Here is a 12169-nt window from a genome sequence, read left to right on the forward strand (position 1 = left end):
ATCCATACTCCGCTAGATGACAGAATCAACAACATCAACATCGAGGCCTCTCATCATTTTATCACACATCACCTATTACATCTACCCATGTTTTACCCCAACATTTTCGTAGATATAAAATACATATACAGTTTAAATCATTGAAAACATGTATAACAACGTTCATCTAGCATAGATAGCAAGTATTCAGATAATATGCACACATAGCACGTAATTTATATAAAATACTTCATATCTATGTGTAAGTTGAAAGTAACTATGCACTCACTTGTTAAGGTGATGATTCCAAAATCGGGCAGCGCTTGCTTCTAACGATTCTATTTTCCTTCGACGAAACCTAGCATTATTATCGCTAAATTTTAGTCTAATATTTACCGTGACCAACTATTAGTCTTAGTGTTATTATTATTATATAAGCGTTAAACAATATTTTCCAACCACTATGTACAGACAGGGGCCAGACATAAAACACCGGAGGGCAGGACCATTTTGGCATATAGCACTTCTGAAATCCAACAACCCTATGCGGCCCTTTAAACCAGATTCCCCGTACCGCGAGTAGTTAAAAAAAAATATTATAACGACACTTATATAAGTTATAATAATAGCTCAAATATTTATTATAAGTTCATAATAACAATACTAATTTTAAATATAATATATATTAAAATAAGGTAAGCATAACTTACTTACAAGGGGGTTTTAGCTAGGAGTCGGGCTCTGCAGGGGCAGAACTTCGTCGCTGAATCTTTCTAAGAAAGATTCGTGCAGCGCTTCAGCGCTCACCTTACTATACTAAACTACAGAAAGAGAAGTCGAATCACGAGGGACCGAAATGCTCGGGGGATAAGGAGAGAAAGACTCTTGAATCAAGAGAATGGTGCAAGAAATATGAGAGCCCAAGGCTCTTATTTATACTAATTGAATTTTCAAAAACTACCCTCCATAATTACTTAATGATCTTTTAGTTATATAAACAACTAAACACCCCTCTATAATACTATTATAAATGGATTTAATGATATTTGTACTAAACTAATGTCGAAAGAACTCAACATTAGTCTTATAATGACCGCATCGTCGATACCTTTCTAATGATATATACATATGTATATATATGTGTACGTATACATGATTTATACTTTATTTTAATACGTAAATATGCTATTATAATTTGTAACTCGTTCATACGAACTCCGTTTGTGACGTTCTTTATATCCACGCGTAGGTGAAGACGTACTTTACAACTTTCGTTTAGACTCCGTCGGCTAGTTTTGACTTTATTTTTAAAGTTATATTTTTAACAAGCCGGGACAGGATTGGTCTGTTTAAAATCTCATAACTTCTTCATACGAAGTCAGATTTGGGCGTTCTTTTTATCGATGTTCTTATTTTAACATATTCTACGACTTTCGTTTAGATCACTAAGGCTAAATCTCGCTCTATCGTAAATTCACTATTCACGCTTCCCGGTATCGTGCCGGTTCTGTCGTGAAACTTCGACGGGTCATAACTTCTTCGTTATAACTCGGATTTCGGCGTTCCTTATATGCACGGAAACCTTGAGACATATTCTACAACTTTATGTAGAGATATCGGGATTATCTCACACTTTAATTTTGACTCTCATTTTTATTCTTTATTAATTATACATTTATAATTAAATAATAAACACATATAATTCACATAATACTCAAATATTTCATCTTTATTATTTCAAAAAGAGTTACAAGAGTTGACCTAGACTATTACATTGACAAAAATGCTTAGCCCTGAAACCCGGGCGTTACATCGACGAGTTGGGTCAACATGGACTATTGACCTTGGCTATTGACCTTGACTGTTGACTTGACTTTGGCCATGGTTGACCAAGTTTGACTTTGAGGGCATTTTGGGTATTTGGAGGTTTTGATAGAATGGTTATATGGTAGTTGTAGGCTGTTGAGTTTGTAGTTGAGTCTTGGAGTTAGGATTTGATCTTACCGGTTCAATGCTACTTGTGAGGTGAGTTCTCCTCACTATACTAACAGGGTCGAAGGCACCAAGGCCGTCCCTTTGGATTGTATCCTAGTTATCCTATGATACTATGTGTAGTGATCTATTAGATCGGTATCCTAGTATATAGGATGATGCTATGATTGATTATCTGTTAGGCTTGTATGATTATTGTATGTGCTAGCTAGCATTTGATATTTATGTGATATTGTGATAAAGGGTGGGTTGAGGCGGTCCTGCTGTGTGCTGAAGGCTAATAGACCCATGGCGGCCCAGATAGACTGAAGACCCAGCAGGGCGACCAGTCATGCTAAAGGCCCGGAGAACGGTTCAGATAGGCTGAAGGCTCGATGAGACAGTCCAGTCATGCTGAAGGTTCTGTGAGTGGTCCAGATAGGCTGAAGGCCCGGTGACGCGGTCCAGTCAGGCTGAAGGCTCTGTATGCATACTATTTGTTCATGATATTGTTCTGGTTTGTATGGTGTGGTATTTTAGGGGAACTCACTAAGCTTTGGGCTTACAGTTGTGGATTTTTTTTCAGGTACTTCGGATGATCGGGGGAAGGCAAAGGCTTGATCGTGTACCTCCTCGTATTTTATGTCATGATTTCTGAGATTACTCTGATGATAAACTATTTTGAAAACAGTTTGTAATAAATGGTGGTTTTTGGATGTTTGAAAAAGTTTAAAATTTTTTATGAATTTTATGGATGTCACAATAAATAAGATCTTGATTCAGTTCATATAAATCCGAAGAAGTACAAGTACATTTGTGAGAAAAGCATAGTGCCCTAGTTGCAAAAGTTACAAATAACTTAGTTACCTACATTATTTATAGTGTACTCGATAGATACAAAAAGTATATAAGGGCTTCAAAATTTATACAGAAACAACATATGCACCTGATAAAATACATACACTATCGAAGTCATGAAAACCATCGATATTGACAAACACTTCACTGCTAAGACTACTACCTAAGACATCGATATATTACAACATATTTGATTCTACAGTTGTCATTTTTCAACACATACACATCATATCTTATTCTAATGATATAAACTTCTAATTTCTCTATCTTTAACCTCCTCTCCTCATTTTTAAAAGTGCACCTATTAAGATCATCATCAAGATTAGATACTTTTTTCATGTTCCATCATAGACTTTCACTTAATTCTAATATAGTATCTCTTAATTCATTCAATTCATCATCATAAAGAAAAGCACAAATATCTAAAGATTTGAGAATAAAATGTACCTTATCAGTTACCTTCTCGCAAGACTCCACATGTTCACCATAATTTTTTTTAGAAAAAACATGAATCATGTGGGTCTGAGTCTGAATCTCCTCAAACTTTAGTATTGTAACATGGACTATCATAGTTTGAACTCTTCACCATCAAACATCTACTTTCCTTTGTACTTGTAGAAACATTAGAAATAAATAAAGCTCCATGAGTTGGCCTTCACACTTCCTCATCCTTAGAATCTGTAGACTAAACTTCAATGTTTCTTGCATCACTATCCTCTTCCTCGACAATTAGTGCCTTCCCTTGGATATTCATCCTTTTAATATCCTCGATTCTCTTCACATAATAGGCTTCATCTTTTGTTTTCACTTTCTTCCCACTATTTTTCCTTAATACACAATCCTTTACAAAATGATTCTTCCCATTGCAAAAATTACAATCGTAACCAGAAACTCCTATAAACTTTTCTCTTTCTTTTCATCCTTTTGATTGTTGGTAATTCTTGGAGCCATCAATTTTGTTAGAATTAGAGTTGCCTCCTTTGTAGTTTCTCGAACCTCCACCATAAAACCTTGAATTACCACCATTCTAAAACTTAGAAAAGTTTTTCTTGAAAAACTTCTTAGGATTGCTCACCATTAACACCTTCTTTTTCACTCGTCCATTCATCATATGTACTGTCGTATTCATAATCTACTACAACCTTTTCCTTCGATTTCTGCACTTTGGAAATCTCTTCTTTCACAACCAAAGATAATAAACTAGCATCAACAATTGACTTCGAACCTTCAATCACCTTATCTTCATGAGACTTTAAAATTCTAATTACTTGTGATAGCTTGTAAGATTTGAGTTGTTCACAAGCTTTCACTGTTAAAACAATCAATTTCCATTCAGGAGGGAGTCGTTACATAAATGCCACCTTCTTCTCAACAGGTTGACGTTGTAAATCATACTTCATCAACCTGCTCAACAAAGGATTGTACCTTGAACCAAACTCCAAAAGCAATGAAGTTTGAACGAAGTGAAGTTAATCATTGTCACCAGAGTATAAATCTCTCAATCGCTTCCAAATATCATGAGCAGTCTTACATGAACCCACTAGCCTAAAAGTATTCGGAGTAAGAGTGAAACGAATCTCTCTCTTAGCTTTCAAGTCATTTTAGAGCTTCTCTTTCTCTCCAGCAACCATGTTAGTATACTTTTCACGAAGTTGTTCATACTCAGCAAGGAATAAACAGGTTCCTTCATCTTCATGAACTTATGTGGACCTTGAGTAATTGATTTACAAATATAAGACCCAATCTTCTTAATACCAATGATGAAATCTTCAAAATGAAGCATCTATACTTCATAATCACCAAGGAAGAGAGTTGAAACTCTTGTATTAGATCCAATACTACTTGACAAATTGAATCCAACAATACGAGAGTCTTCTTTTGCTATGATTTGAATAAAATTGAACAGGAGATCAAATCAATGAGTGAAATATAAAAATCCAAATCAAAACGAGTATTCGAACAAGGATTTCTAGATCAAAATGAAAACAGATTACAAATGTGGAAGAGATCTAGAAAAAATGAAGAACATAGAACTCGACAAACACACAAGAATTCAACGATTTGAATTCAACTCAAAGATTTCCTACTCTGATACAACTTGTAGGATCGATTTACTGATTCTTAAAGAATGAAATCATGTTTGAATACAAGAAATGATAACATGAAATAGTAAATATTTCTAATTTGATTTAGAGTAAGAAAGCTCGATTATAACTATTGAGTGTAAGAACTCGCAAAAGGCTTACTCCACCTTCTAACTAACATCCCTTTTTAGAGGTTGACAAAAAGGAAGTTAGTTGGAGAATAACCAATAAGGTTAAGACACCCAGACTGTGACATGTTGTAAAACAGTATCAATGTTCACTTTGAAACCTAAGGTGTATAAAACTCTGAAACATACAAACAATCGGAATTATACAATGAAGACTAATGACATAACAGTGAAAGCTTTGACAACAGACTTCTACACAATAAATACGAAACTATGAAACCTAACATGTTTTAAGAAAAAATATCATATTAGCTATCAAAAACCATCACACTGCCATTATTTACCCCCACCCTATCTACCCATTATTTACCCCCACCCTATCCCAACACCCACCCACCCAATACCTACTCCCACACCCACCCCCTACCCACACTAGCCGCTCATATATCTATCCCATCTCCAATTACACATACCTATGTCACCCACCCTACCCCTTACCCATGCCACCCACCCTTACCTACCCTTACCCGTAAGCTAGCCCTAATCCTATTTAATATAACTTAAAATAATTTCAATAATTTTTTTTTTCAACAACAATTTAAACCCTATTTAAAATAAGAAAAACTGAAAAATGAAAACCGATAAAAAATTCACGACCAAACATATTTTATAATTTTCTAAAACAGAAAATGAAACTCAAAAGTTTAATTGAATGCAATTTTTTAAAATTACAAAGAAAACTTTACTTTTTTTAAAAGAAAAAAAAAACTTGTTCTGAAAAACTAAAAACAGTTTTCACCGTCAAAATACAACCTAAATAATTTTGAAAAGATACTTTATTTTGTCAAATGGTAAAAATAACGTTCAATTACCTATGTAAAAAAGTATGCTGTATTTTTTGTGATTTTTTTTCTTTACTGAGGGCTAATAGGAATTAAGATCGAGAAAATGAGCCTTTGTAAAATGAAAAAGATAAATGGTAAAAGGTCTTGCAGAAAAAACATCAGCGGTTTCCTTTCAGGGGTTTAGTTTTGGGAAGTCGCCCGGATCAAAAAGTCAAAATCATAGACCATCCTCACTAGCTGCTACCACCAAATCACACTCTTTTCTTCCCGATTTCACCCTCTCTCTCTCTCTCTCTCTCTCTCTGCTCTACTCAGCTGCTTTCTCTTCAAGTCTCAGAATTCCAACGGCTTTGATGGTACCAATTCTACGGTCGACTTGAGCTGCAAAATAAGCAACGCCTCCACCCAATCTCTGTTTCTCGCGATTCTTCCTAATCAATTGGCGAGAGTTAGCGGCTGCGCCCGGCGCCCACTTTCTATTTCTGGGTATGTCATTTAAACTCTAAACCCTTGAAGTCCTTAGCCACTACACACACGTATATAGGTTCAGTAAAGTTTTTGATGTTGAATTTGGATACGTATTCTTGCGAGAACATGTATATACTTAAACTACTGAAATGGGTTTTTGTTTCTTTGACCTTTTCTTTGGTTTAACAGACTGGTTTTTGAGTATTGAGCTATGTTGGTCTTTAGGTCTATATCCTTGTGAATATGAACAGAATTATCGTCTATGAACCTGATTTTTTTTGGTCTACCACTGCCGGAATTGGCGTTACCCATAATAAAGATTAAACCCTACGATGAAAGTAACCCAAATTGGCCACTCGTGGGGTCTTTCCTTTTTGACAAAACAACTAATCGTTTTGTACTTTATAGCAATGCCACAAATGGAATAACATTTCTGTTTTAACTTGCAATTAAATACATTCAAATCTTGCATTTATGAAGTACAAATTGACATTAAATTTCCAAGTTGGGACCTGGGAGGGAGCATATTTTTCAAATTGAACTTTTGACCTAAAGTTGACTTAGTTTAGGTTTAGGCATGGTTTTCATTAGGGCACATTTTTTTTTATCATGTCTTGTACTCTTGTAGTACCTAACAAGTTGCTAATTTGAAGAAAAGTAGGCGACTTTTTAACATTTTGCTTTCTGAATCTAGAGTCCAACTATTGTCTGTAAGTAACTATATCTGTTATGACTTATATCAGATTATATTCAGAGCGTTCACCAAGTTCAAGTGCATGGCCTTATCTCTAATGTGTGCCATTGCAAGGTTTTAATGAGGTGAAGAGCTCAATTCCATGTTTGTTTTTCAATTATCTTACACTCTCTTGTTCCTTTATATGATTGCATTTCATCTTTTATCCTTTTTAAAACTCCTTTTTTAGTGTTGGTGCTTAATTTGTTGTAAATATATGTATGCAGAGTCAGTTGGATACTTACAAAAGTGATGGTATTGTTTGGTATCTATTAGCAATTGAAACTCCATTGTTATTTCTACACAAGAAGATTGGTGATATCTTAAGGGTTGTGTTAACTGAGAGTCGATAATGGCAGAACTCAGTCCAAGGACTGATACTTCTACAGATGGGGACACAGAAGACAAGGCTCTGGGGGTAATATCGTCAATTAATTAAAAGTTTTCTTTTTGTTGTAAATATATTTATACTAAAGATGCAGTATTTGTGATGCTTTTGCAGTTCCATAGTGGTCAATCACATGGGCTTGTGGTTTCTGATGCCAGTGATAAGTCAAGGGATCAAAAGGTTCTTCAGTTCTTCTATTTACATATTCCTATTGTATCTTTTCATTACACATTTTGTTCTGAAATGTCATAAAGTAATTGCCACATTCTCATAAGATATTTATAATAAGGATTAAATGCAATAAATAGCATTATGCTTTCATTGATTTGTTTGTTATAACACCTTACTTCAAGTTTATTCTATTATAGCTTTGTAATTTGGAAAATCTACATAATTATCGCAATGATATTTCTTTTAACTAAAAGCAATAGTTTTTATTTGAAAAAGTTTATAAGTACAATGCTATAATTAGGTAGATTTTTTTAAAGTTATGAAAAAAAAAACAATGGTGTAATAGAAAGAAGCTAAAGTAGGATGCGATAATACACATAAATGAAAGTATGCTACTGCTTCTTGCATTTTATAATGAATCTGTTTTTTGTAGCTTTTACTTTTATACATATTTAAAATTTTTAATATCTTTCTGATTATCTTGTTAAACTATACTTTTTCCAGACACTTCGTAGACTTGCTCAAAATCGTGAAGCTGCAAGAAAGAGCCGATTGCGGAAGAAAGTGAGTTAATTTTTTTTTTCTTTTTTATGTAAAATTTTATTATCATCACATCGTCTATCATGATTTTTGCTATTTTGTTTTTCACTTTGTTCGTTTCCTATAAATTTCAAAGGGGTGTTGAAGTTACTTGATGTATATTATGATTATTATCCCAATACAAATTTAATGGTTGATACATAAGAAAAAAAACTTGGATAAACCTCACATGATATATAATTATAATAATAATAAAATCCTTGTTAAACTCATTCTTGTATCGTTGTCTATCTTTTTACATATTCGTTTTTACAAATTTGTAATAGAACACCAAGTTGAAAAAAAGTTGGGGCAAAATTTTGTCAAAACATAATTTTATAAAATAAGTTGAAAAGAATAATTTTGTAAAAAAAAAAAGCTAAGAGAGCAATTGAGGACAATTTTCATGGTTGCTTGATAGTTGATGTAATACATTGTGTAAATTGGTGTTTTGTAAACATTTGAAATAGTTCATGGGCCTAATTTGGTGTTAACCCATTTTTAATTATATATCTAAATGTACTTTTATGTCATTTCACATTTGTCAGCTAGTTTTTACCAAAAATTATTACTTTATCAGCTATTAGCTAATTTTTTAGTTAGTATGCTAAACACTTTCACCTTTTCTTTTTCAGTTAGATAAACAAATTCTTTTTATCAATCATATATATATATATATATATATATATATATATATATATATATATAGTTACACATGCACATATTCAATCACATCAATTACTCCACTTTTGTGAAATTATAATTAAATCAACCAAACATAAATAAATCATTGAAGGTTTAAATTAGTTACATGCTTTGTTCCCCTCTACTTCTTGTCTCAATTTGATCATTATACGGCTATCAATTTAATAAAAAAAATGCAGAAAATGGTTAGTGTAGTGTAGCTCCTGTGTTTCATGCTTAATTACATGTTGGTTTATTTAAATTACTCAAATATCTATTTTTTAATTTGTTATTTTTTAGGCTTATGTTCAACAGCTGGAAAGCAGCAGAATGAAGCTGACTCAACTTGAGCAGGAGCTTCAAAGAGCTCGACAGCAGGTTCGGTTTGACTACTAATAAAATAATATAATCATTTTATTCAAATTAATATTTGTTGTAAATTAACATAATTTTCCAATAAGATTTTGTTTTATTCAAAGCTATATACTTGAGTTTTCTTAATGAGTTTATTTTTGTTTTCTGAAAGGGTATCTTCATTTCAAGTTCAGGAGAACAATCTCAATCAATGAGTGGGAATGGTAAGACCATGTTTTGATTTTTAATCTATAATAACTTTAATTGTGAAGTGTGTTGTGATTTTTAATCTAATGGACTTAATAGGGACATGACTTAATTTCATAAGCTATTTATGATTGTTCTTGATTCTGAGTGTAGAGTTAAAAGCATAGTGTTACACTTTTAGTAGAGTAGTTATCATGTTGACCTTAAAGGAGTTGACCACATAACCTTGACCTCCTTAAGTGTTGTTTAATAAAGACATGTTCTAGGGGTATTCTGGTCATTTCTCAGTTAGGTCGGTTATTAGCTTAGTTAGTTAGCTATTGTTTAATGAGATAGAGGGAAAAAAAGTGATAAGAAAAGAATGGTTAATGTGCAGGAGCATTGGCTTTTGATGTGGAATATGGGCGGTGGTTGGAGGAGCACAACCGCCGGATTAACGAGCTGAAAGGGGCGGTGAGCAACCACGCGGGTGATGGTGAGCTGCGGATCATAGTGGATGGAGTGGTGGGACATTATGAAGATATTTTCAGAATAAAAGGTGATGCTGCTAAAGCTGATGTCTTTCATGTTCTATCAGGCATGTGGAAAACACCTGCTGAAAGGTGTTTTCTTTGGTTAGGTGGATTCCGTTCTTCTGAGCTCCTAAAGGTCAGTGTGTGTGTGTGTGTGCCACATCATGATTTATTATATCACGCTTTTGCCATTTTATTTGTTTGCATCCTACTTTCTTTTCTGTTACATCGATGTGGATTCCAAAAAGGCAAGATGGGAATGTGTGGTGTGTGAAAAGACGAAAATACCCTCTATCTGACAGGAGGATATTTATATATATGTATGTATGTTGTTGGATGCAGTTGCTGATAACTCAATTGGAACCGTTGACTGAGCAGCAGTTATTGGCAATTGGGAATCTGCAGCAGTCATCACAGCAGGCGGAGGACGCGTTGTCCCAAGGAATGGAGGCGCTGCAGCAGTCATTAGCCGAGACAATTGCAGGCTCTCTTGCCACCTCAAATCCATCATCTGGAGCCAATGTAGCCAATTACATGGGCCAAATGGCCATGGCTATGGGCAAATTAGGAACCCTAGAAGGCTTCATTCGACAGGTCATTTCTCATTTCTCATTTCTCATTATTATTCTATTCTACCCCCCCTTTTTTTTTCTTTTCCTTGGGGGATGTTCGGTGGAACCATTCACCTAAATCCCTACTGCCTCTGAATGGTTAAGCATCTCTTAACCATTAAGAGGTTGGAACTTGGAACCATTCAGTGCGATTTACCAAACAACCTCTTAATGAGCTTGGTGGGTTATAAGCACACGTGAGTCCGTGGATGCTTACCAGTGCTATGGCAAGCATGCGGGCACTCGTGGGACCCACACTTTTAGGGGTTGTTTCTTTTTGACTTAATCTAGACAAAGTGATCTAATTTGTTAAGCCAAAAGAAAAAAAAAAAAAAGCTTGGCGTAATGTATTAAGACACCCAACCCTTTGCGTTTGTCCCACAGTTAAAAAATGATGAAATGGTCATTCAAGGGTAAAATGGTCATTTAGTATCATTCAGACGGTTTATTTGGTCTAGAAAAGAAACAAAATCTTATCTATACAACACTTTATCCATACAAACATCATTACCCATTCAGCCGCTTTACCCATACACGACTTATCAAACGAAACATTATTTGATTAATCAGCACAGCCAGTCAGATGCATAATCAAACAGCATGGTCCAGTTGTTGACTCAGTCAGCAACTATCAAATAGCCACTTAATGGAAAAAAAAAAAAAAAAAAAAAAAAACAAGTTAGATGTAGGAAAAGAATTATATAGGTGATTAATTTGTTATTATTTAATGAAATAATAAAACAGGCAGACAATTTGAGGCAACAAACTTTACAGCAAATGCATCGAATACTGACAACACGTCAATCGGCTCGAGCACTTATCGCCATCAATGACTATTCCTCTCGGCTTCGAGCTTTGAGCTCATTATGGCTAGCACGCCCTCGTGAGTGAATGACTCATCAAATCCTTCTTTTCAATCACAAAATGTGACTTGAGCTTGTTGTTTGTATCAATTATACAAAAACAAAAAGAAAAAAAAAAAAAAAAAAACTCTCATTTGCAAGAAAGTGGTAAGGATTTGTAACAAGCAGGAAGAGCAGCAATTATATGTGTATCATCTCTCTCATCTCTCATCTCTCAAGTTGTTGGACTCATTCCTGATTATCTTCTTCTTCAAATATGGTGTAATGGTGCTGAGTTCTACTTCTACCTCCTTGTACCCTTTTGTATGAATGATTATGATGATGATATCTCAACGATTTAACTTATAGAATTTGCAATAATTTGGTGTAATCTTTGTGTTAATTTAAACTGACAAGATAGGTACATTATGAATTTGTAGTTTCGTTGTGCTTTTTTAAATATGCTAATGTTTGAATTTGGTTTGTATTTTCTTGGCTGGATCTTGTGTAATGTCTTTCTAGTTTCCATCATGGCATTCCTTATCGGTTGAAGTTGAATCTTGATATTCTTTCCCCATGAACAACTGTTTGATTTATTAGATTTTATGGATTTTCTTTTAAAGGATTTGAAATTGTTTTTAATTTTTTCGGGTTTTGGATTTTAGATATTTTAAAACATTGGCTTGAGAAAATGTTGGTCGTGATGGTTGTTAGAATTGGTTTGTGTGGTTATGTTTTATAACCGATAAACAAAT

At 34.0% G+C, this 12169-nt stretch overlaps 1 protein-coding gene across 1 annotated transcript; it reads left to right on the top strand.

Moving 5' to 3' along the window:
- The first annotated feature begins 6047 nt into the window (after window positions 1-6047).
- LOC145086444 (transcription factor HBP-1b(c38)-like) lies at window positions 6048-11901 on the top strand. The gene is made up of 10 exons (XM_079024202.1): window positions 6048-6351; window positions 7077-7152; window positions 7294-7484; window positions 7569-7634; window positions 8130-8189; window positions 9189-9266; window positions 9415-9466; window positions 9826-10097; window positions 10304-10555; window positions 11317-11901. The coding sequence occupies exons 3-10, from the start codon at window positions 7419-7421 to the stop codon at window positions 11461-11463; spliced, it is 993 nt and encodes a 330-aa protein (XP_078880328.1). The 5' UTR covers window positions 6048-6351; window positions 7077-7152; window positions 7294-7418; the 3' UTR covers window positions 11464-11901.
- Window positions 11902-12169: the final 268 nt, after the last annotated feature.

This window comes from Lactuca serriola, chromosome 2 (assembly GCF_051521515.1).
Source record: "Lactuca serriola cultivar US96UC23 chromosome 2, Lser_US96UC23_V15, whole genome shotgun sequence".
NCBI classification, from domain to species: domain Eukaryota; kingdom Viridiplantae; phylum Streptophyta; class Magnoliopsida; order Asterales; family Asteraceae; genus Lactuca; species Lactuca serriola.